This window comes from Spermophilus citellus (assembly GCF_964194105.1).
Source record: "Spermophilus citellus genome assembly, chromosome: 14".
NCBI lineage: Eukaryota > Metazoa > Chordata > Mammalia > Rodentia > Sciuridae > Spermophilus > Spermophilus citellus.
Window position 1 is genome coordinate 98,621,553 of NC_138194.1, and position 26,799 is coordinate 98,648,351.

General features: G+C 38.6%; 1 protein-coding gene across 1 annotated transcript in view; it reads left to right on the top strand.

Moving 5' to 3' along the window:
• The window catches only part of KHDRBS3 (KH RNA binding domain containing, signal transduction associated 3), a 168,842-nt gene that overhangs the window by 55,473 nt on the left and 86,570 nt on the right, over nucleotides 1-26,799 (top strand). Inside the window, exon 3 of the mRNA XM_081266259.1 lies at nucleotides 24,963-25,079. Within this exon, the coding sequence (XP_081122385.1) occupies nucleotides 24,963-25,079 (117 nt within the window). The remainder of the gene's footprint in view (nucleotides 1-24,962; nucleotides 25,080-26,799) is intronic.

The following is a 26,799-nucleotide window of genomic DNA, read 5'->3' on the forward strand; positions in this document are numbered from 1 at the left end:
AAATAATTTCTCTCTCTCTCTCTCTTTTTGGTACCAGGGATTGAACTCAGGGGCACTTACCTACTGAGCCACATCCCCAGACCCTGCTCTTTTTATTATTTTTTAAATTTTGAGACAGGATCTCACTAAGTTGTTGAGGCAGATTTTCAATTTGCAGTCCTCCTGCCTCAGCCTCCGGAGCCGCTGGCTGGGATTACAGGCATATGCCACCACTCCTGGGGAACAATTTCTTTTAAGGAACCATCAGTAGGATAGTGTTAACATATGGATTGTTCAGTGCTCAAAGCTTAGAGTGCATTTGCTCTCTTATGTATCTGAGCTTGTAAGGTGTGAAACTCAAAGTGAGCACACGGCACTCTGTTCTGGCGTCTTTTTATTTTTTCCAGTTTCTAAACCATGGGAATTGTTTCTCGTAGTTTTCCTGATAATAAACCCTGATCTCTGTGCTGAGCAGTGTCTAGATGAAGCAGAGTCCCGTAGATGCCATGTCAACCTTGGGTGCAGGTCTCTGTGAGGAACTCAGGGGCACTGTGGTCAGGTTTTTGTTTGTGCTTCATTTGCTGTTCATTCATCCGTGTGTCTGTCTGTCCAAGCACATACCTGAAGGTGATGAGGATCTTGCTTGGCTAGGCGTCATCGTAGACAAACCAGTGTGATTAAGATTCAGTCTTTGGTCTCAAGAAACTCGCAGTTTTGTGGGGGATGCGAACAGTAATTATAGAGTGTTCTGGAAGGTCAGGGAGGAAGATCGTTTTGACCTTCTGGAAGAGTGCTGCTCGGAGGAGGCCGTCTCTGAAGAGGCCACCTGGGTCATGGCAGGAGGAAGACTGGAGAAGCTGAGGAATTCCTCACAACAGAGGAGCACCGTATGTGTGCCAGAGCTATTGGAGACATTAAAACCATTTCCTTTGGCTAAACAGAGGAGTTTCAGTAAAATATCAGGTTTTAATAAATGCCACACGTAAAAGTGTTAAGAGAGTATGAAGGGGTCTGTCAATGGAGGTGCAAGGTTAGAGTGGAGAGTGGTACATCTCTTGGAGGGTGTGTGGGTTCTCCAGGTCAGTAGTTGAACCGTTTCAGGAGAAGCAGTGGCACCCAAGTGACATATTGACCATTGTAGAAGCTGAGGTGTGACATTAAATGTCACGGGCTCTGTCTGTGTATGATGCTCTGTAAGAACATGTACAAAGTGGCCTCCTTGTGCTTGGAGCAAGTGTTCCAAGATGTTCTGGAGATGCCTAAAAATACATGTAGTGCCGAACTTTGTATAAAGGGCACCATTAGAAAGATGTTTTTCGTGTGTGTGTGAGCGTGTGAGTGTGTGTGTGTGTGTGTGTGTGTGTGTGTGTATACACATATTCATACATACCTGTGATAAAGTTTAATTTACAAATTAAGTACAGAGAATAATTGTAATAGCTAGTGGAATAGAATAATCATACAATATACTGTGATAAAAGTTACTTAAGACTTACTAATTGTTTATTTCTGGACTTTTCCTGTTACTGTTTTGGTTCAGGATTGATTATGGGCAACTGAACTCTCAGCAAGAGAAACTGAGGATAAATGGGTGGTATTATTTTATGTTATCAAGTGGAAAAAAAGAAAAAGGAAAGCGTGTTAGTCAGCTTTCATTGTTGTGACCAAAATGCCTGCCACAAACAACTTAGAGGAGGCATGATTTATTTTTGTTTCTGGTTACAGGTGTTCTAGTCCATAGCAGGCTGGCTCCATTGCTGTGGGCCTGAGGTGAGGGAGAGCATCACAAGGAAGAAGGTGGCAGAGGAAAGCTGCTCAGCTCCTGGCAGCCAGGAAGGGGGCAGGCTGGGGAGAGGGGAGGAAGGAACCAGGGGAAGAAAGAGTCCAGTGTCCCCAGCGACCTACTTCCTGAAGCCATGCCCCATCCACTACAGTTTCTACCTCCTCCCAGGATTGCAGTCACATTATTAATGCATTCAGTAGATTAATCCACTGGAGAGTTAGAGCCCCCGACCCACTTATTCCCTAAGAGCCCATCTATGGAAATTGCCGCTTTGAAGACTAAGTCTTTAACACATTAATTTTTGGGGGACACTTACTATCTAAACCATATCAGAAGGCATAAAACACAGAAAATTTTCTGGAAAAACCTTTCAGACTCTTTTTAAGAACAGTTATCTTCTGGAGATTTATTTTATGCAGGATTTTCTACTTTACATGTTTCTGCACTTCAGTTTCTAAACAGTTAATTAGTACAAATTTAGAATTAAAAAAGGTTTTCATTTTGGGGGCAGAAGCTATTTGAATGTGTAATTTGAGATGTTGTAGTGTGGTTATGGTTTTAAAGGTTTAGTGTAGAATTCTGAGTTAAAAGCTGTAGGTTTGATATAGTTTGTTACATTTCTTGATGATTTGGTGGTAGTTGTTATAACTTCTGAGCATCCTGGTATCCTCTGTGTGTAGCAGCTTTGTCGTGACTAGCCTGGTTTCCTGCATCAAGTTTTCCTGCGGTGTGAGTGCTGAAATGTGGTGTGTTGGCTGTCATCACAGAGGCTTTGGGGCTAAGGATCACGAGAACAGAAAGACGTGCTTTTGGAACCCACTTGCTCCTGGAGTGTCAGGATTGCTTTTTTTTTTTTTTTTTTAATAGTTGTCATGCTTTTTTTTTTTTTTTCTAGCATGTTACAGACAATTTAAAATCCATAAATTTGCTACTTGGTGGAAACCTATTCCATGGAAATCATGAGCTTAAAGGGTCCCTGTGATCATAGATATTTCATGGACATATAGGTGTGTTAAAATGCCCTTTTTATAGCTACTGCTTGATTTCAAATACATAAAATTTTTTTCCCAAGGATTTGTGTGCAAATGATCATTATTTTAAGTGTTCATTTGCTAATTTGTTTATGTGGGGACACATGACAAGAGTGGCTCTACTGCTGAGCTGTACCCCAGGCCCCCATGTGGGGTCACAGCATGACATAGCAGACACTGAGTGATTGAATCAGGCCACTTAATAGTGCATCACCTCAAATATTTACATTTATTTATGGTAAGAACATTTAAAATCCTTCCATTTAGCTAATTTGTATTTCATTCTGTGGAATAAATCACAAAAACTTATTGCCCCTGTCTAACCAAAGCTTTTCCGTTTTTGGTCAGCATCTCTCTTCCTTGTCTACCTTCCCCGACTCCAGCCAGGCTCTGTAAGAACCATGGCACTCGTTCTGAGTCGAATTTGTCCGCATTGCGTACCCCTGTGTCTCACTAGAATGATGTCCTCCAGTCTCGTTCACGTTGTCACAGGCAGCTGGGTTTCCTGCTTCTTTAATGCTGTGTAGTATTTCATTCTGCACAGATATCACGTTTTTGAAACTTTTTTGGTGGGTGAGGGGCGTTTTGATTGTTTGCATATCTTGGTTGCTGTGGACAATGCTGCAGTGGGTGTGTGCGGGCAGACACCGTTTCCTTCCTTCAGATGTGCACTTTGGTGGAATTGTTTTAGATATAAAGAGCAGTAATCTGTTTCTTTCAGTTCTAGAAGCTGGGAGGCCCAAGGTCCAGGAGCCAGCTTCTGGTGTCTGGGGAGGACTCTGCTGCTGTTGCATTTTCCTGGCAGAGGTAGAAGGGGGACACTGACTTCACTCCCTCCGGCCCTGTAAAATGGCACTACCACACTCTGGCACTTGCTCTATGGGGCCCCACCTCTTACCAACACCACAGTGCCAGGCACACATTCAAACCACGGCAGCTGACCGTTAGGGGTCTGGAAACTTGTTGGTGTCAGGGAAGCCCAATTCAAAAAGCAATTACCTAAGATACATAAATGCATTTTTGTCAGTCACATGGAGTCATTTGGAGTGTCTTTCCTCATGTTCACTAAATCTAGGCATCCTGGGGTGAAGTAGGAAGGCCATCCTGGGTTAGAGGAATTCAGGGACACTCTTGGCCCACAATGGCCACTGTTTTAAAATGCATGGCCCCTTCCACTTTAGCTCTCCACTTATTTTGACAGCCTACAAGGGGTAGCAGGAACTGGGGCGGGGGTAATGTCAGTCGCTATGGGAGGAGGCATCTTCAGAAATTGATTTGTTTCCTTCTCAGAAGTCTTTCAGCTCCTAGGTTCTTGCACATATGATGCCTATCATAATAATGAGAAAGTTGTTTTCCATAAATTGGATCACATTTGAGAAATATTTTGGTAGTATTTCAAATATTACTTTATACTTTTGAGTTTTCCCCATCAGAAATCACCTTCAGAACTTAGATTTGTAAAGTAGAATCCCCAAAGAGCCATTTAACAAGGCACTCCTGAAAGAATCTACTCACATTCTTTTGGAGATTTATTATTATTATTGCAATAATTTTTCTGAACTAAATGAGAAATTACAAAATTTGCCGATATACAATCTTCCTATATGTCCCATAAGGACTTCTTATATTCAAAAACCCACAAATTCTCCATAGATGATTACAACGAACTAAATTTAGGAATTACTAACTTCTTTGGTAAATATTGTTGTATATAAACTGTAGATATGTTTTGTTTACTTGTTGGGGAAGGGTAGAGAATTTGCCTCAGAGTATGTTGTTAAGCCCACATTACTGGCTTAAATACCTTTAAGTATTGCTATACATTTATTTTGGCTCTTGACCTCATAAATACCACCTGAGTAGATTTACTGAAATCTACATATCTGTGCTGGCATTGGAGATAGGAAATATGGACAGAACTCAATCCTTCTTGTCATGGTTGGAATATGTACCCCCAAATTCATGTTAATGGTGATGGGAGCTGGGGCCATGGGGAGTCGGTTTGGATTAGATGAGGTCAGGTGGCATAAGGGCTTCCTGAGAAGAGGAGGCAGGACCTGAGCTGGTGCTCCGATTGTGTCCCCCCATGTCAAGTACTTCTGGTACCATGTCATGCCGCAGCCAGCAGGAAGCCTGCCTCCAGATGCCAAACATATGCTGATGCTACACTTTTGGACTTCCCAACCTCCAGAACCATGAGCCAGTAAACATGCATTCTTTATAAATTACCCCTGCTCGGGTTATGCTGTTGTAGCAACAGAAAATGTATCAAAACACCTCTCAGTCTTTTGGAAGAAAATGAGAGAAATTCATACCATGGACTAGACTGAACTTTTGTCAGAACAAATAACTGATAGGTAAAGCAAGGGCCACACCCTGTAAAGGGCACTCCAGAAGCTTGGTGGCAGAGTGGACAGAAGTCTGGTTAGTTTAGGTCTAGCCTGATTTAATGTGGTGTTCAGCTCTTCTGTGGACCTACTGTGTGTGTCTCCTTTCCCATTGCACACACCACTACTGGACACTTCTGTCTGGATGCCCACAGGCATCGCAGAGTGGATGTGTCTGAACTTCTTGCCCATCGAGATCCTTTCCTGTGCGTTTTCCCTCAGTAAGTGACGAGCAGCACAGTATACTCGAGTGTCTGTCCAGAAACAAGGACATCATGGTTGTGCCTCCCTGCTGCTCCCTGCTGTCCTTCAGAGAACATGCATGGGCTCTGTGCATCCCTTTTCACATTGCCAGAACACTTTGATCCCTCACCCAGTCTATTGTAGGAGCCTCTTTCACATATAAATTTTTTGCCTTTGGTTTTAACTCATCCAATTCATTCTCCATATTCTTCCTCAGACTGTTGTCATCTGGGATTTTCTGGATTAACAATTTCAATTTTTTTGTCTTCCTTCTTCCTCCACTGGCATATCCATCCTTGAGCAAATGGAGGTGAAAACAAAGAAGATTGTGTATTACTTGGAGTGTGTGTCTGTCTGTCTGTTTTGCCCATATAATCTCTCTTGGAAAAAGGTGCTTGTCCACTTCATTGATTTTTAAAATTGATAATGTCTATATTACTTGGCCTCTTCACCACTTAGAAACACACAACATGCTAAAATTACACTCAAGGGAGGAACTCTTAATTTCAGCCACTAATAAAACTTAGTGATGTGTGATGGGAAAATTAATACATTTAATAAATAATAGTATTTATGTATAGTTTTAATAGATACAGTAATCTCTGCAGCAAAGAAAATAAATGGGAACTTTATTGAATAGTGCTATTTGGGGGAAATAATTTTAATTCCACAAGCTTTTACTGAGAAACCATTATATAGGGAAAATAATGAATCATATGTATCTGTTTATTTCCAAAGAATTAATCAACTCATCTGGGAAACCATGAGTTAGTTACTAAGTTATATAAGGTAAAGATTGAATTAGAGTAAGAGAGGTAGGCAGGCAGAATTTAGGGAAGTGAGGAGAGTTATTTCTAGAGAAAGAATCCTAGGTGTAATCATAAATACGTTGAGAACACTCTTCTCACTGGGAACTGTCTTTACACCCATCTGTTAAGTGGGGAGTCTCTTGCCTTGGAGGTGGTGCTCTATTAACTTGTGATTGAAGGGGTATAGGATTTTAGACAGAAGACACACAGACAGATGTGCTTGTATACACAGGGTCACACTGAAGGAGCAAGGCCAGTATGGTGAGAAGACTAATGTAAGGCCCAGGAACATTTGAAGTTGTAACTTAGTGAAGGGAACATTTACTCCTGCCCTTGCTGTGGAATGCACTGATGAACCTGCTTCCCTCTGGTCTCCTTCCTTTCTCACAAGTTCTTACTTCTTAAATTAGTTTGCAATATATACTTTATACTGTAACCAATATGTATATTTTTAAATTCTTAGCCAGTCATGGTGGCATATGCCTGTAATCCCAGGGACTTGGGAGGCTGAGGCTAGAAGATCACAAATTTGAGGCCAGCCTCAGCACCTTAGCAAGACCCTGTCTCAAAATAAAAGGGTGGGGGATGTGGCTCATTGGTAAAGCATTCCTGGGTTCAATGCACAATACTAGAAACATTTTTAAAAAAATTTATACACTCTCTTTTGTTTTTATCAACTGACTTCAGACCATCTATAGAGAAATTTAATACTATCTAATACATTACTCCATTATTTTACAGTTGTTTTTGGATGACTTTTTAAACATATTTTCGCACATATTTCTTTAATTCATTTTTAATTGTAGGATGCATTTTAACATTTCTCTTCATGAACACTGTGTTGAAATCCTTAAGTCAGGAAATATTGCATAGGTTTTTTTTTTTCAATTTGTATTAGTGCATTCTAATTATAAATAATGTTGAGGTTCATCATTCTGTTCATCAAGCATGGAATATAATTTGCTCCAATTCAGTACCCAGTACTTACCCTTTCCTCCTCTCTCCCCCGTTCTCTTTCCTCTACTCCATTGTTTCTTCTTCTGTTTATTTTAGTTTAATTTTTCTGTGAATGCAGTACAGATATACATAAAGTTGAAATTCATTCTGGTATACACATATTTGTACATAGAATAAATCTGACCCAACAATCCTATCATTCCTTCCTGTACTCACCCATCTCCCTTGATTCATATACTCTGCTCCACTCATCTCTCTTCTATTTTCATGAAATTCACCCCATCCCCTGTGTCTCCCCTCTACACCCTAATTTGGTCTAGCTTCCTTGTATATGAGAAACCATTCAAACCTTGACTTCTTGCATTGGCTTATTTCACTTAGCATAATATTCTCCAGTTCCATCCAATTACCACCAAATGCCATAATTCATTTTATGGCTGAATAAAACACCATTGTGTGTATATATACCACAATTTTCTGAAATCTTTCATCTGTTGACAGGCATCTGGGATGGTTCCATAACTTGGCTGTTGTGAATTGTGCTGCTGTACACATTGAGGCAGCTCTGTGACTGTAGTGTAAGGATTTTAAATCTTTTGAATATATACCAAGGGGTGAGATAGATGGATCATATGGTGGTTCCATGCTCAGGTTTTGATAAATTCCCATACTTTCCATAGGGGTTATACTAATTTGCACAGTGTTCCACCAACAATGTATAATAAGTATACCTTTTCTCCACATCCTCTCCAGCATTTGTAATTATTTCTTATTTTTGATAATTGCTCTTCTGACTGGAATGAAATGAAATCTCAATGTAGTTTTTGATTTGCAATATCCCAATTGCCAGAGATGTTCAATGTTTTTTTAATATATTTGTTAGCCATATGTATTTCTTCTTTTGAGAAGTGTCTCTCATTCTTTTGCTCATTTATTTGTTGAGTTATTTTGGTTTTGGTGTTGCGCTTTTTGAGTTCTTCATATATTCTGGATATTAATCCCCTGTCTGACTACCAGGTAGCAAAGATCACCTATTCTGTATTTTTGTTTCCTTTGACGTACATATATGTATATATTTTAAATTTGTTGGTGTCCTACTTGTTGATTTCTGGTTTTGTTTCTTTCACATTAGGAGTCTTGTTAAATCATTGCTTCTGCCAATATATTGGCTTGCTGAGCCTACATGTTCTTCTTAGCAGTTATATAGTTTCTGGTCTAATTCCTAGGTTTTGATCCATTTTGACTTGACTTTGTTCAGGCTGAGAGAGAGGAATCAATTTTCATTCTCATCAGTATATCCATTTCCCACCACCATTTGTTAAAAAGGCTGTCTTTTGTCCATGTATATTTTGGGCATCTTTGTCAGGCATCAGATGACTGTGTCCGTGTGGGTGTGTCTCTGTGTCTTCCTGTCTGTTCTGGGGTCAGTGGCATGCTGTTTTTGTTAGTATAGCTCCACAGCATTATTTGAGGTCCAGTATCATCATGCTTTCAGCATTACTCTTTTTGCTCCAAAATGCTTTTGCTATTCTGAGTCTCTGATTCTTCCAAATGAATTTTAGAACTTTTTTGTTTGTTTGTTTGTCTCTAGTTCTGTCAGGAACATCTTTGGTGCTTTAATGGGAATTTTATTGAATCTATATATTGCATTTGGTATTATGTTCATTTTGATAGTATTAATTCTATCTGTGAAAATACTTGGGAATTTTTTTCCCATTTTTTAAAGTCTTCAATTTATTTCTTCAGTATTTTGTTGTATCAGTTTTTCACCTGATTCATTAGATTATTTTCTAGTATTTTACTTAATTTTTTTGAGATTATTGTGATGGGGATGGTTTTCCTAATTTCTTTTTTGGTAGATTCTTTTTTGGTAGTACGGGAAAGATTTATTTATATATAAAAATAGATTTATTTATGTGGATCATACATCCTTCTACTTTGCTAAATTGTTTATCTTCTAAAAGTCTTCTGGTAGAGTTTGTAGGGTCTTCTAAGTAAAAGATCATATCATCAGCAAACAGGTAATTTGACTTCCTTGCCTATTTGTATCCCTTTAATTTCCTTCTCTTGCCTGATTGTTCTCACTGGAGTTTCATGGACTCTGTTAAATAGTAGTGGTGAGAGTCAACATCCTTATCTTGTTCATGATTTTAGAGGAAATGCTTTCAGTTTTTCTCCATTAAGTATGATGGCCTTAGGTTTGTCATTATATATATGAATATAGATAGATTGCCTTTGCATGGTGGAGATAAGTTCCTTCTGTAGTTTCTGTAGTTTCTCTAGTGTTTTCAATGGGTGCTGGACTTTTTCAAATGCATATTCTGCATCTATTTATGTAACCATGTGATTTTTTTTCCTACTTATGTGATGAATTGTGTTGATCGATTTCTTTACGTTAAATCATCCTGGCCTCTCTGAGATGAAAGCCACTTGATCATGGTGTACTATCTTCTTCATGTGTTTTTGAATGTAATTTGCCAATTTTTTATTAAGTATTTTTACATTTGTGTTCATCAGTGATAACTGGTTTGAAGTTTTCTTTCCTTGATGTCTTTGTCTTGTTTTGGTATTTGGGTGACTGACTTCATAAAATGAATTTGTGTTCCCTCCTTTTGTATATCATGGAATAATTTGAGGAGGATGGACATTATTCCTTCTTTAACAATCTACTAGAACTTGGGTGAGGATTTATCTGGTCCTTGGATTTTTTTGTGGGTAGGCTTTTAATGATTGTTTCAATTTCATCACTTGACATTGGTCTTTTTAAGTTTTCTGTATTGTGCTGGTTCATCCCAAGTAGGACATATGTCTAGGAATTTAATATTTTGTAGCTTATTAGAATACAAATTTTCAAAGAACTTTCTAATGATCCTCTGGATTTCAGAAGTAGCTGTGTTGATATCTTCTTTTTTCATTTCTAATTTTGTTGATTTAGGTTAAGTTATGTTTTTCTTTTAAATAGTTTGGGTAAGGCTTTATCTGTCTTGTTTATTTTTCCAAAGAACCAACTCTGTTTCACTGGTCCTTTGTACTTTTTTTTGTTTTCAATTCCATTGATTATAGTCCATTTTTAATTATCAGTATTAGTTCTTCATTTTCTAGGGTCTTTAGTTGTAACATTAGGTTTATTTATTTAGTATCTTTCTATTGTTAGTGTAAAGACTCAGTGCTATAACTTTCCTCTTAGAAATGCCTATATACTGATCCCTGAGATTTTATTTCTAAGAATGTTTTTATTTCTCTTCTAATTAGTTCTGTCATCTATTCCTCATTCAGAAGTGTGTTATATAATGTCCAGGTGCTATAATGCTTTTTTTTGTCATTAATTTCTACTTTCATTTCATTATGATTTGATAGGACACAGGGATTACCTTTCCCTTTCTCTTTCTCCTCTCTCTATTTTGTGTTTGTTAAGATTGTGCTCTAAAACATGATCTATTTTAGAGACAGTTCCATGTGTCACTGAGAATAAAGTGAATTCTGTTGTTAGTGAATGAAATATTATAAAGATATCTGTTAGGTCATACAGACATAAAGTAAATAAAGACCTATGTAATGGTGAGAGAGGTGTGTTGAAATCAGCAAATATTATTGTATTGTGGTCTATTTGATTCTTTATATTGATAAGAAATTGTTTTATGTAGGTAAATGCACTGTTCTTTAGGGCATAAATATATAATCATTATAGCTTGTTTTTAGATGATTGATCTTCTTTGTCTCTTCTGATTAATTTTAGAACAGAGTCTACTTTTCTGCTGTAAGAGTAGCTACCCCTGCTTGCTTTTGGTTTCCATTTGCATGTTATATTGTTTCTCATTCCTTCACCTTCAGGCTATGGATGTTTTTGCCTGTAACGTGAGACTTTGGTAAACGAGATGCAGTTGAGTCTTGTTTTTAAATCTAATATGCCAATCTATGCTTTTTGATTAACATTTAGATCATTTACATTCAGTGTGGTTTTAGAAAGTTGATTTTTATTTTCTGACATTTGGATTTATTTCGAATGCTTAATTCTGGCTTGATTCTCCTTTAATTCACTGTTGTTCCAGTTCACTTCATTCCTGTGCTGGTTTTCGTTTTATTTTTCATTTCTTCTACCTGAAATATTTTTTTACATGAAATATTTCATTGAGTAAGTTTTGTAGTACAAGCATAGTTGTTATGAATTCTTAGTTTATGTTTATCATGGTAAGTTTTAATTTCCATTGTAATTCCAAGGATAGTTTTGCTGGGTATAATTATTATCATCATCATCATCATTATCACCATCATCATCACCCATCATCATCATCATCAACATCATCTTGGTTTTGACACCTGTTTTCTGTCAGTGCTGACTTTTAAGGTCTGAATTAAGAAATTGTTTGAAATTTGAATTGGCTTACTTCTAAATGTGACCTTCCAGTTTTCTCTTTTACCTTTTAAAATTCTATTCTCTTTATGTATATTAGGCATTTTCATTATAGTGAGTCTTGGAGAGGATCTTTTAAAAAAATATTTATTTTTTAGTTGTAGTTGGACACGATATCTTTATTTGATTTATTTTTATGTGGTGCTGAGGATCGAACTGGGGCCTAGCACATGCTAGGCGAGCTCTCTACCACTGAGCCACAATCCCAGCCCAAGGATCTTTTTTGATCTTACCTATTTAGTGTTCATTATGCCTCTTGTGTTTGGATTTCCATCTAATTCCAAGATCTGGAAAATATTATATTACTTCATTGATAAAAATTTTGCATTCCCATAGTGTATATTTCAGAGTCATCTACTACCCCAGTGATTTGTACGTTTGGTCTCTTAATGTTATCCTGGGTTTCTTGAACATTGTGGTCATAGTCTCTTACAATCTTTTCTTTATGATTAACTTATTTTCAAGATTATATAATTTGCCTTCAGGGCCTGAGAATCTATCTTTAAAGTGGTTGAATCTATTGGTGATGCTTTTCATTGAATTTTAATTTAACTTATTGAGTAATTCATATTCAGCACTTCTGTTTGGTACTTTTTAAAAAATATCTCTTTATTCAAATGATATTTCACTTTATATATATTATATGATAATTGGTGACATTTTCTTTTAGCTCATTGAACATTTTAACTATGAACTTTCTAAATTTTTTTCTCCAGCATTTACTTCCTCCACTGTGGTGTCAATGGGGTCAATATTTGCTGTGTTGGGGGTTGTTTTTGGTCTTTTCACTTGGTATTGCATACTGTTTGTATGTTTATCCATCTCTTGGGATGATTATCACTTCTTCTTTATGCAGCAGACTTGGTACTGAGCTTCTTAAGTGCCGTGATTGGGTGAATATCCAGGTATTGATATTTTTCACACAATCTGTGTCCTCTACTATTCCCATTATCTGTCTCACTTAGAGAAAAGACTCTAAACTCTCTTTACTACAATCATTTCAAAGCAAAGCCACATACTATTCAGTCTTAGGGAAAACCAAAAACTTGTTGATTCTGTTTTCCATAGTTCCTTTAGTCTAGGTATAAACTTGGAATAATGTTCTGGAATAGGTTGAAAAGTTAGTTTAGATATAAAAAATTGCCATAACATTAAATAGGAACTGAAAAGGGGAAAAGATAAATTTTGGGCAAAAGAAGAGAGATGAAAAGGTGGAAAAACTAATACACACCAGGGTAAAATGAAGAAGATGGATGAGGGCGGGGTTCAGGCAGTAGTGGGTAATGTGAGAGGAGACAGGAGGAAAGAGGAGCTTGTGTAAGCCAGGCTAGGAAAACAAGCACAGCATGATTTCATTTCATGCTTTAAAACATTATAAGAAATACAAGTAAATGGGTTCAGAGCACAGTATTGAACGCTAGGGTAACAACTATGGAATAAAAATGAAGAGTAATATACACACAATCACAGTTGACAGTAGAGCTATTTAGAGTAAGCCATGCCAAGTTGAAGAAAATTCTTACTGAGTCTCGGTTTGGATTTCATCAGGATTTGGAGCCTTCAGCTTTGGGTACCTCCAAAAGCCTTTAGAAGATGTCCGTCACTCTTCACCTTTGGGTCCCCCCAACAACTGCCCTGATTGTTGTGGACTTCCCAACAGCTGGTTCTAGGTCAGTCAGCCCAGGGGCCTGAGGCTGGATACTCTCGGGTATGTGCTGTGTCTGTTGGCTGTTTCTGTGGTGTGCAGAAGCACAGGATGTAGACTCCGGACTATCACTCTGACTATACTTGCTCCTTCCACAGGGTCCTCTTCAGAGTGGCAGAGAGCCTGGTGGCTGTCTGTGAGGGTGGGACCTGTGGTTGTGGACCGTCTGTGGGTGGTGTGTGGTACCAAAACATTCTCCCTTTCCCACCCAGATCACTGCGACTGGGAACGCACCTCAGCAGGTCTGCCTTGTGGGACTCCCAGTGCTCCAGCTTGTGGGTCCTAGGCACCTCTCCTGGCCGTTGCCTGGGACAGACACAACCATCCTGAAGAGAAATGCAGCAGAGGAGTGTGAGTGCAGGTTCAGAATGTGAGCAGAGGTGTCTGGAGAAGGTCTCAGGGCAGTCTGATGGGGAGGGCGCTGTAGGGAAGGAGCTGCACATGAACTTAAGCAATTGATTTTGTTCTTTTTTTAATGTAAATTTCTGCCATTGTTAAAATTCATATCAATGTGGAACATATTAGCTGTGACCAAATACAGTGAAGCCACCTGCACTGCATCTGTGTTTTAATCCAGACTGACCCTGGTGCCATGCAGCCCCCTGGGTGTGTGTCTCCTGCTCTTCCCTAGTCTCTGCTCCTCCGTTCTCCTCCTCCACTCAGTCCAGCCTTGTCACTGTGTTTCTCAGAAGGTCCTCTGTGTGGAAGGCTTTTGCCTTCACCTTGCAGGGAAACTCTGTTTCCAGATCCTGGCATGGGGACCACTCCTGATCACCTCACAGAGGCCAGCTTTCTGTAACTGTCCCTGAAGTCTGGGGGTCCTGCACTCTGTAGTTGCTTTCCTTCTCTAGTTAGCAGGCATTGTTACTGCAAAGCACGTTTTACTTATCATCTGCCTCCTCTCACTGTAGCTCACATAGGTCCTAAGAACAAGTTCTTGCCTTTGTTTCTACTCAGCTCCTAGAGCATATTCCCCCTGTGGCTGTAATGACACTTGCTGAGGGCTGTGCACTGGCCTGAGGAGAGTTCTGCTGAATTTGTTAATATTACAAAGAATAAAATGAAACGGTTGTTGCTTTTGTAGACTAAGGCTTTTTATCTTATTTTTTTCAGGAGGGAGGCGGAGTGGATGGGTCCAGGGGAGCATCAGCCATGGTGCTTGCCTCCGGCCCACCAGCTCACAGGGGGCGGGGTTTCAGTAGGCTTCCTGATCTTCCCTGGGAGCATCTTCAGCTCAAGGGAGTCCTGCAGAGAACACCTTAAAAATGGTGCAGCCCTCCTAATTCAGGGCCTTTAGGACTTCATGCTTTCGTGCTAGCCCCACAAGATGTCTTTTGGAGATATGTGGGGTTAGTATTTGCCCTAGGACTTAGCATTAATTTGTATCCTATGCAGCCTTTTTTGGTTTGTTTGTTTTACTGTTTTGAGGTGGGAGTGACTTGACATTCTTTCCAGCCCTTTACATCTGAACTGAATGTCTGTTCCTGGAGCAGGGTGGTTTTGAAAAACTGAAAACAGTCTGGAATGGCTTAAGTCAGAGGCAGGAGCAGTGACTGGAAGGTGAGCAAGCTTGCACAGGAGGGCTTCAGGGCCAGAACAGGACATCAGATGGCAGGACAGACATGGTCTAAGCCAAGAGTAAGGTCAGCCTCGTGTTTCAGAAAGACCTCTGCTGATAGAAGGAGACAGCAATGATGCAGAGAGGACTCTACAGTGAAAGGAGATGGTGGCCTGGACTAGGGTGGTGGTGTAGGGAAGAGAAAAAATGGATAATTTTTAGTGATAATTCATAGGCAAACTTGTTAAGATTTAAACCAGTTAGTTCACTGAGCATGAATTAGTAGCCTTCCTGCCAGGTGTTAGAGTAGAGCCATGAACATGGAAGGCCAGGCCATTGCTCCGAGAGGACGTTGGTCTGGGTATGAGTTACTGTGTGGAGGGCATCTTTGCTGGCCGCTGAACTCTGGAAGAACAGATTTGAAGCTGGGGTGGAGAGGGTTACATGTTGCCTTGGGTGTTTAGTTAGAGATCAGTAAAACATCCCTTTGTTCCACTATTAGCTTTTTGATGAGCACCCAGTTAAGGGAAAGGGGAACCTTTTAGTGAAGACCATGCCATGTTCTTCGGGTTGAGTTGTTTGTGAAATGACAGCTTAACTTAATTGTTCCCCAGGGAACATTGTCAAGCCACAAATAGAGTTTAGCTCAATTAAGAATAGTTCAGAAAGGCACTTGGTCTTTGCCAATGAAAAATATCACAATCACGGCTTATATATACAGACAGGGCAGTCTGATTTTGTAGCTTACAGTTGTTAGTTTGCTATTTTTGAAATGACTTAAAAATTTTTCTATTTACAATTTTAGTTTTGTTGTTTGTGATTATATTGTTTAGTAATTGGCATCTGGAGAAAACCATTGGTCTTAGAAATGATAACATTTCACTTTCAATGCAGATGAACAAATGAAATTATTAGTAAATGCATATTGACTAATGGAGTGATGAATTTACTTAGACACATGAAATTATTTATAAAAATGAATGTTGAAATGTATTAAGTTGTTACAATCTATCTTGCAGATATAGTTGTCAAATACATAAATCTGGAATTAAATAAGGAGAGCCTTTATTTGAAAGGATTATTGCTAGAACATAGAGAGGATCCCTGCACTCGGCGAAGGAGGTTAATACAGTGGGAGACCTGACTGAGGGTGAGACTATAGGGCACCTCTCAGAGGCAAGCAGACAGGGCTTTTATGGGGAGAAGTGAAGGAGGCTGCCAGGTGTGGGCAGGTGGGATGAATGGATAGCTGAGGCAGGATGCGGCAGCAGTCAGAGTCTTTTATCCTGAACTGGGCCCTTTTTCCAAGGGGCTTTTCAGCTGGCTCAAGTTGTGGGTACATCATAGTTCAGGGAACTGGGCAGAGAAGCCAAACTAAAGTTTAGTCAAGCCACAGAATATAGCCTTTTCTGTATCTACTTTTCTGTGGGACAAAGAATAGGAATTTACAGGGTCTGTGTCTCACCTTGTCATAAGTAAATCCATGGCTGTGAGTCCCATCATCTGGGGAAGAGGTCTTTTGCAGTAAGCTGTTTCCAGGAACACAAAGAGCTCTCTGAACCATCATTGCTGTTCTCGAGTACAGACCGAATTCAGGTGACATTCAGCACATTGCCTGATGTTTTCATCTCCCCAGCAACCTGAAGTCTAATGGCTTTCACAAGCCGCCACACCAATAAATGTGGTGAAACTGAGGCCTGGAACTACTATATGCTCCTTGGTTAGAGGGAGAACATATCCCAGCGACTTGCTCAGAAGTCCAGAGCAACAGGCCCTGAGGAGGGCTTGCAGGACCCATGGCTGGGGAGATGACACCTAAAGAGTTTAGAATATTCTCTTGGTCCAACTATTACTTATGACTTTTCTTGAGAATGCTGACTGTAGCTACCTCAAGGGATTTTGTAAAGTTTTTTATTCTCAAGGTTTTTGGTTAGTTTGGTTTTTGGTTTTAGATGTTCCTTTGTTTTGCAGTATTGGCCATTATACCCTGCTGCTCTCTATCACTGAGCTCCATTTCCAGGGTCTTGCTAAGTTGATTAGGCTGCCTTCAAACTTGGAAGCCTCCTGCCTTAGCCTCTTAGGTCACTGGGTTTACAGGCTTGCTTCACAGACCAAGTTTAATCTTGTTTTTTTTTTAACTATATTAGGGTATTTTATAGAATCCACTGAGGAACTGAACTTATGAACCAAGAGGACAGTAGTGAGAGCTTCCAATCTAATAGGAGGTGACCCTTATTGGTGAGTCTTCTGCGGAGTACAATTTCTCAATGGGCACAGCTGGCATTTTATACAGGGCCCTGCTCCCTTGTGCAGGGCAGCTCATCATTTCTGATGGGTGACATCAAGGCCTTTGCCGTGGTGTACACTAAATCCCAATAGCGACCCCAGTTGTTGTTAGCCAAACAAACTTACTTATTCGCAAATGCCCAAGGGAGGTGATGCAACCTGTAGCTTGAGGGATGAGTGAGCAGTTGAGTACATTGCCATCAGTGTGGCCCAGCTCAGAAGACGTGGGCACAGTAAGATCCCTTTAAAAGATGAATGGATAAAAAAAAATGTGACATATATACACAATGGATATTACTCGGCAATAAAAGAGAATAAAATCATGGCATTTGCAGGTAAATGGTTGGAGTTAGAGAAGATAATGCTAAGTGTAGTTGGCCAATTCCCCAAAACCAAATGCCAAATGTTTTCTTTGATATAAGGAGGCTGATTCATAGTGTGGTAGGGAGGGGGAGCATGGGAGGATTAGATGAATTCTAGATAGGGCAGAGGGGTTGGAGGGAAAAAGAGAGGGCATGGGATAATTAATGATGGTGGAAAGTGATGATCATTACTATCCAGAGTACATGTATGAAGACACAAATTAGTGTGAATATACTATATATACAAACAGAAATATGAAAAATTGTGCTCTATATGTGTAATAAGAATTGTAATGCATTCTGCTATCTTATATTAATAAAAAAAGTTTACATAAAAAATCTGAATCTCAGAATCCCAAGTGTCCAAGTAGACATCAAGTCCTTGGCCCACCTAAGTGGCTTGGGCCTGGTCCTTTTGGTTGGTGTGCTGGCTCCCTAAGTAGCTTTATGGATGGAGGGAAGTCAGCTCAGTATAAGGTGGTGTCTTCAGAGAAAATTCCACATGTCCACAGTAGTTAAATTCATTGGTCTGTTACATTTTAAGTTTAGATAATCTGCTGGCTATTCTTGTAGGTATTTTTTTATATATTTTCTTACTTAGTTCATACAACAAACATCCATGGTACATACATGATCCCTGTGCTGGAGACTGAAGATCTGAGATTTAGGAGGGTTAATCTGATTAGAGAGCTCCAGCTGACACACAGTGTAGGGTTGAGTAGAGATAAGAACAAAGAAAGGATTAATGTTTCTGATAGTGAAAGTTCTCAAAGGCTAGTAGTTAAATGAAGAAAGAAATCCTAAGGGTTTATAAAACCATATAAAATGATTTTATGTCTTTAATACATAGAATCCTATGGCTTTTTTATTATGTAAAAAATTTATTACAGCAACAAATGAAATACAGTTGACTCATCATTAGTTTTATACTTAGCCCAATGTTCTCCCTACTCTCTGCTCCATCAGTATATAACTTTATTCATCAAAACTTTTGTAGACATCTTGATAATGGCCCAAACTGGAGGACAATCAATTCTTGAAAGGTATTTTTAAAAATTAATTTATTTGTCCCTAGTAAAAACCTAACAGTTGTATGTATTAATAGGGTGGTACCAGGTGATACATTGATACATATATACATTGTATAATGTTCAAGTCGGGTTAAATGTATCTCCTCAAACACTTATTGTTTGTTTATAGTTAAAAACAAAATATCCTTTATTCTAAACATGCATCACACCAGGTGCAGTGTTGGTGTCACATACCTATAATCCCAGCTGCTCGGGAATCTGAAGCAGGAAGATTGTGAGTTCAAAGCCAGCTTCAGGAATTTAGCAAGACCCTAAGCAGGTCAATTAGTCCCTATATTTAAATAAAATATAGAAAAGGGCTGGGGATGTGGCTCAGTGGTTAAGCGCCACTGGTTTCAATCCCTGGTAGCCAAAAAAAAAAAAAAAAAAAAAAAAAATCACATAGTCTTGTTCTTAACTTAGTACCAGTAAATAATGAACCTTTTCCCATCCCTTGGCCTTTGTTCCTCAGTAGTGACCTCATGAAGTATTGTCTTTCTGTTCCTGGCTTGTTTTACCTAACAAAATGTACTTCTTTCCATCCATGTTGACAAAACAGTGGCCTTTCCTTCTTTGTGAGGACTCATTGGTGTTCCTTTGTATGAATGCACTGCATTTATCCGCTCGTCAGTTGACGCACACTTGGGTTGTTGTGAACAGTGCTGCAGTGAACATGGAAGCACACACGTCTTTTCTGTATGCTGATTTCATTTCCTTTGGATATGAACCAGTAGGGGACCTTATGTGGTTTATTTTCAGCATTTTAAGAACCTTCAGTGCCCCGTGGCTGTACCAGTTTGCATTTTCACCAACAGTATGCAGTGTTATTATTCTTACCAAAGTGGGTTAATTTGACTTTGATTAGTGATGTTGAAATTTTTTTCATTTTCTTATTAGCCATTTTTATGTGTTTTTTTTTAAGAAATATTTTCTAATCAGGTGTTTTTGCCATTGAGTTTTTTGAGTTCCTTATATATTCTGGGTATTAACCCTTATCAGAGGTATAGTTTGCAAATATTTTCTCCAATTCTTTAGTTTGTCTCTGCATTCTGATCATCCATCATCGTTTTCCTTACTCTGCAGAAGGTTTCTGATATAATCCATTTGGTATTTTGCTTTGTTTCCTGTGCCCATTTTAACATCCCGAAGCTTTTCCTTCTTTTCACGTAATGCTGTCCGAGTTCCAGGTCTTCCACTCCAGTCTTTAGTCCATCTGAGTTGGTTTTGTAGCTGTAAAGGGTAGGGGTCTAGTTCCTTCCTTCTGCAGCTAGATACCCAACTTTCCCAGCACCGATTAGTAGAAAGACTGTCCTTCCTCTGTTGTGTGGGGTTTGCACTTTGGTGAAGACCAGCTGGCTGGAGATGTGGGTTTACTGCTAGCCTCACTATTCTGTTCACTTTGTTCCTATTTCTGCCTTTATGCCATGGCCATGCTGTTGGGTTACTGTAGCTTTGTAGTAAATTTTGAAGACGGTAATGCCATACATCATGCTTTTGTTCTTTTTGCTCAAGATGGCTTTGGCTGTTTGGCTATTTGGGGATCTTTGAAGTTTCATACAAGTTTGGGAATTTTTTTTTCCTTTTCTGTGCAGAATGTCATTGGTGTTTTAACAGGAATGCACTGAATCTGTAGATTGCTCTGGTGCTACGGACATTTTAACAATATGGTTTCTTCCAATCCATAAACAGGATGAACTTTTGGTTTTATGTGCCTTCTACAGTTTATTTCATCAATGTTTTGTAGTTTCATTATAGAGATCATTCACTTCTTTGATCAAATTTATTCTTAGGAATTTTATTTATTTATTGTACCTATTATAAATGAGATTGCTTTCTATCTCAGATAATTGGCTGTTGGCTTATGGCAGTGCTACTGATTTTTGTATAGTGGTTTTGTGTCCTACAACTTTGCTAAATCCTTTTCATTCTAATAGTTTTTTGGTGGATTCTTTGGGATTTGCTCCATAAGATCATGTCATTTACAAACAATGGCAGTTTGACTCTTTCTTTCTCTTGCCTTGTTGCTCTGCCTAGGATTTCCATGCAATGTTAAATGTAAGTGGCAAAAGTGAACCTCCTTGTCTTATTCCAGATCTTAGAGAGAAAGTGTTTAGCTTTTTTTTTTCAATCCAGTGTAAGGTTAGCTTCTTATGCATGGCCTCTGTTATGCTGAGAGATAATCTTCCTGCACCTGGTTTCTTCAATGATTTTATCGTGAATAATGTTGAATTTCATTGAATGCCTTTCTGCATCTTTGAGATGGTCATAAGGTTCTATCCTTCATTCTGTTGATGTGGTGTATCGTGTTTACTGATTTCTGTATGTTCAACCAGAATCCTATGTTTTTTCAAGTTATCTGGATTAAATCATACTGTTTTGCATATACCAGTTTCTTCATTATCAACTTAGATGTGTAGACTGAATGTTTTCTAATGCCTCTTAATTTGTATCAGTTAATAAAGTTTGGCCATTTAGGACATAATGTGAATATGACTATATAATCACAGAAATTTATTTTTACTCCATTCTTGAACCTTCTAAAATTAATATAAATGAACAAAAAGATGAATCTGTGAAGATAGAAAGGACAAGTGAGACAACAAAAGATAAGGTCAGTAAAATTTTGGTACCTGCAAACCTGTGGGAGATGGTCACGTCTCACAATGATAGAGAACTGGGTGCCCTCAGCTTGCGGTGTGCAGCCCTAGAGCATGCTCCCTGTTTGGGGACCTTGCAGAGACTCGGGAACTTTAGGTTTCAGTCTGTAAGGTGGATTTGGAGGACAGCACTGGAACAAGGAGTGCAGCCGGACATCCCCGTCTCCGGAGCCAGTTGTCTGCCCTTCCACACCCTAGCAAAGGACAGGGGGTTTCCTGAAGAGGCCGAGGAAGAGAAGTCTTCCACCCTAATAGGACAGAGGGCTTAGGTGAGGTGTCACGCAGAGTGCAGGGGGATTGCATCCTTAATAGCTTGCATGCTGAAGGATGGCTTCCCAGGATCTGGCAGCCAGGTAAATGCCTCCTCTCAGAAGATTGGGGATCCCCTTCAGTGAAATGCATCATCCAGGACAGGGAGGTGTAGGTACTGAATTTGAGCAGCTCTTGATGAAAAGATGGGCTTGCACATTCACAGTGTAGTCCACCAGTTGTCAGCCCTGCGGATGACAGCAGAACCCCAGTCAGCATTTTAGAGCCTCAGTGTGTTCCAAGAGAAGGAAGGAGAGGATCACCCAACATTCCAGGACAGTCCAGAAGGTCTAAGGAGCCAACTCTCAATCGGAGGAGGAAGCCTTTGGAAGAAGCACATTCTGTAAATTCCAAGGCATAGAGGGGCCCTGACATTAACATCTGCAGAAAGAAAAGAAGTTCTATTTTTTTTCCTGCAAAATAAAAATAAAATACCATAAAAGGAAGCAATGCCAGCAAAGTCCTACTCTTGCTTTAACATTTGATTGCAGAAATGAGAGAATCTGTAGCTATATAAGAAATGGAGTCAAATCTTCCAGAAAATAAAATAGAATCAGGAAAAATATGAGAGAAACTTAGAGATCGAACTCGGGAGGTCTAGTATCTACATAATGTAAGTGCCAGAGAGGTGAGGCAGAGGAGATGGGAAGCAAGAATAAGATGGGTGGGTGGGTGAGGACACTGCTCACCTCACACACACCTTCTAGTAGCTCTTGACTTTATAAACTCTGTGGAGTTTAACGTTTACATAGAAGCATATTTAAATAATGAAAAGCAAGAAATATTTTTATAACAATGAGGGTCTCCTTCCATTACCATGCAATTTCCCTTCTCTCTCCCTTTCCCTCCCCCCTCTCGTCCCTGTTTAAAGGTGATCATCTTCTCATGCTCTTCCTCCCTGCTCTGTTCTTAGTTACTCTCCTTATATCAAAGAAGACATTTGGCATTTGTTTTTTAGGGATTGGCTGGCTTCACTTAGCATAGTCTGCTCTAGTGCCATCCATTTCCCTGCAAATGCCATGATTTTGTCATTTTTTAGTGCTGAGTAATACTCCATTGTGTATAAATGCCACATTTTTTTTTATCCATTCATCTATTGAAGGGCATCTAGGTTGGTTCCACAGTCTAGCTATTGTGACTTATGCTGCTATGAACCTCGATGTAGCAGTATCCCTATAGTATGCTCTTTTAAGGTCTTTAGGGAATAGACCAAGAAGGGGAATAGCTGGGTCAAATGGTGGTTCCATTCCCAGCTTTCCAAGAAATCTCCATACTGCTTTCCAAATTGGCTGCACCAATTTGCAGTCCCACCAACAATGAGCAAGTGTACCCTTTTCCCCGCATCCTCTCCAGCACTTGTTGTTGTTTGACTTCATAGTGGCTGCCAATCTTGCTGGAGTGAGATGGTATCTTAGGGTGGTTTTGATTTGCATTTCTCTGACTGCTAGAGATATGTGAGCATTTTTTCATGTACCTGTTGATTGATTGTATGTCCTCCTCTGAGAAGTGTCTGTTCAGGTCCTTGGCCCATTTGTTGATTGGGTTATTTGTTTTCTTATTGTTTAATTTTTTTAGTTCTTTGTATACTCTGGATATTAGGCCTCTATCTGAAGTGTGAGGATGTGAGGGGAAAAGGAAAAAAAAAAAACATGAGAGAGAAATAAACTACAGTAGATGGGGTAGAGAGAGAAGATGGGAGGGCAGGGGAGGGGAGGGGGGATAGTAGAGGATAGGAAAGGCAGCAGAATACAACATATACTAGTAAGGCAGTATGTAAAAACGTGGATGTGTAACCAATATGATTCTGCATTCTGTATACGGGGTAAAAATGAGAGTTCATGACCCACTTGAATCATATGTATGAAATATGATATGTCAAGAGCTATGTAATGTTTTGAACAACCAATAATAAAAAAAAGAAATAAAAAGAACCTATAGAGTAAAATTGTATTGAGTAATTGAGTGAATAAAGCATTGAAAGGGGCAAAAAAAAAAATTTTATGTGAAGGTTAAAAATATATATTTGAATTTTGGTTGAAAATTAAAAAAAACTAAAAGTAGGTAAGGAAAATAGCATTTTGATTTTTTAAAGTATTAATTAATTTCAAGAAAATTATTTCAAGTGTCATAATTAGATAAACTGGGGAACTATTTTTTAAATATTTTTTAAAAACAGCAAAACACAGTAGTGGCATAGGTCATTAAAGAAGTGGCAACTGTATTTGAGTTTACAATCAAGAATCTTGCAACAGGAACAGTTTTCTCCTGATAAACAGATTGAGTTTCTATTTGGGAGCCAGAAGCATTTGTGATTTACCTTGATTATAGTAAAGTATTTAAAATTTTTATGTAATTCCTAATAAAAATTATTTTATTCAAGGTATATTGAGTAAAGCTGGGTGTGGTGACTCATGCCTATAATCCTAGCAACTCTAGAGGCTAAGACAGGAGGATTACAAGCTCATGGCCAGCCTCTTAGTGAGGCCCTAAGAAACTTAGCAAGACCCTGTCTCAAAATTAAAAAAAAAAAAAAAATAGAATAAAAAGGGCTAGGACTGTGCCTCAGTGGTAAAGAACCCCTCAGTTAAATCCCTGGTATAATAAAAACAGTAAGTTCATTTATCATTCAGCATGTATTTATCTGCCAAGTATTGTTCTAAGGGAAATTGATTGATTTATATTGGCACACTTAGTCCTCAGAACAGCCCTAGGAGGATAAGTCAGTCTTGTTGTCATTCCTATATTACCCATGAGGGAACTGACATAGACAGGTTTAGGTGACTTGCCCAGGGTTACTCAGCTGGTAAGTGGAAAAGCCAGTGTTACGGCATAACATTTTAACCTCAGAGGTTATCCTCTTAATTTATTTCTACTCTGCTTATTAAGTAAACTGTAGGCATCTACGTTGAATAAATTGCCCACCTTCTCATATCTATTTTGGAAGAGATTAATGGATTTTGTTGTAAAGCTTCTGTTGCCACTGAATGCCTAAGAACTCATCTAGATGCATCCACACATTGGTTGGATAACTGAATTTATATAGTGACCAGGCTAGTGCATATCACAGTGAATCTGATATCATTTTCTTCGTCTGCATTCCTAGCACTGTTCATCTCTGAAAGTCAGGATAGTGATTCAGAAATTCTGGGGAATTAAGTCCATTCACAATTTATGAAATAAAGGCATCACTTAAAGCGATGGACATAAATTATATCTCTTAAAATTTTACAGTTTTCAGTACCACTTTATATGGTTTGTGGACAACATCACAGTATGATGCACATAGCAGGAAGTAAGTATTGGTTATTAATGAGTGATATGTCACATACTATATAGCGTTTCCTAATGTTCAAGTTTGGTAATTGCTTTAAGATATGAATGTTACAAATATGGTTGGTTGATTTGTTTTTCCTAGTTCAACTTTGTGGGGAAACTTTTGGGTCCTCGAGGCAATTCTCTGAAGCGTTTACAAGAAGAAACTTTGACAAAAATGTCCATCCTGGGAAAAGGCTCCATGAGAGACAAGTCAAAGGTAATGTGCATCATACACAGTGGCCACTTTCCTGGGCAGGTGTCACGGGCCTTTAGATCATCCATCGTGTTAATACCTGGTCTGCAATAGCTAACCAGGGGTCTCAGCTGGAACTATATGAAAATTTTATGTGACGTGATTTGTGATGCTCTTTTAGAAAGTGAAGTCACTCTGTCCAATTTAAAAATAGGTGGTATCTTAAACCTGTATTTGTAACAATGATAATGCTTTTTTTTTTTTTATTCAAGAGTACTATGTCACCTTGAAGGTAGTATGATAGTACTAGAATTACCATGAAGAGAAATAAATGTTACCTGTGGTCTCTCCATCACTGCAGCTTAGACTGGTTCCTTTAGTACTTTTTCACAGTCATGTACTGCATAATGATGTTTTGTCAATGATGAACCACACATGTGACAGTGGTCCTATGAGATTATATTCCCTAGTGATATTGTGGTTGTCTTTGTGTATTTGCATAAGGAAAAAACCTAACCGTGCATTTCTAAGAATTTACTCCTGGGTTAAGTAATGCATGAGTTTAGTTAAGTATAGTTGAGTCTCTAGTGTATATAGCTTTCTTTTTTTTTCTTTTTGACCTTTAATTGATATCCTATGTATTTTATGAAGTTACTAAAATTGATTTGAAATGCTTCTATTATTGTTTACTATTCTAAAACATAATTGTTCTCAACAACCTAAAAGTTACTGAGTTATTTTTATTGATCGCTTTCTTAAAAATTTGAAAGATATTTCCACAGACCATAATCTGTTCCACTTACATTGATCTCTCTTGTCACTTGTTTTCTTCTGATTAAAAGATTTATATTACCAAGAACCAAATCCACATTCCAGGACCACCTACCATGAAATGTCAGGCAATGAGAGAATTAGATGTGAAAGGTTTTTAGATGAAATCCAGTCTCGTCACACACACACAAAAAGTCCATCTAAAGTAATAGTTTTTATAATAACAATAATAACTATAGTCACTATGTGCTTTTCAAACAGCCACTGAGGGTCAGGCACAGCATGAGACATTTTATATATATCAGTCTTTGTTTGCTTTGGGAAAAATATAAGAAGACAACATTTTTCTTATTTCACATATAAAAAAACAAAGAGAACTCGAGTTATTATCTAGCTTAATCGGAGACATTCATTATATTATTTGCCTCACAGGTAATAAAACCATGTTCTTCTGACTCCATTATGCCAGTTTTTCCACCATAGTAATGGAAAATGTGTCAGACCCATGGGAAGACAGTTTAATGAACTCTAGATAGGGCAAAGGGGAAAGGGGGAGAGAGGAGAAGGGAGCAGGTGTAGGAATAGGAAAGACGCTGGAATGTGATGGCCATCTTACCCTAAGTACATGTATGAAGACACCAAGGATGTGACTCTACTTTCGTGTACAGCCAAAGATATGAAAAATTGTGCTCATTATCTGTAACATGAATTGTAATGCATTCGGTTGTCATGTATAACAAATTAAAATTAAAAATTAAAAAAAAAAATCAACAGTTCAAGGAAATGACCAATAGTTTGTAGATACGTTTTTTTTTTTAGATTCATAAGGAGAGTGTTTTCACTATTGTTAAACTTCTACCTCATTAAACTTCTCAAGATTTTAGGGGGAAAAAAAGTAAAGATTCCCAGACATATTTAGGGTAGAAACTAAAAAAAGAAAAAATTGTTTGGAATGATCCTAATGCGTGCCTAA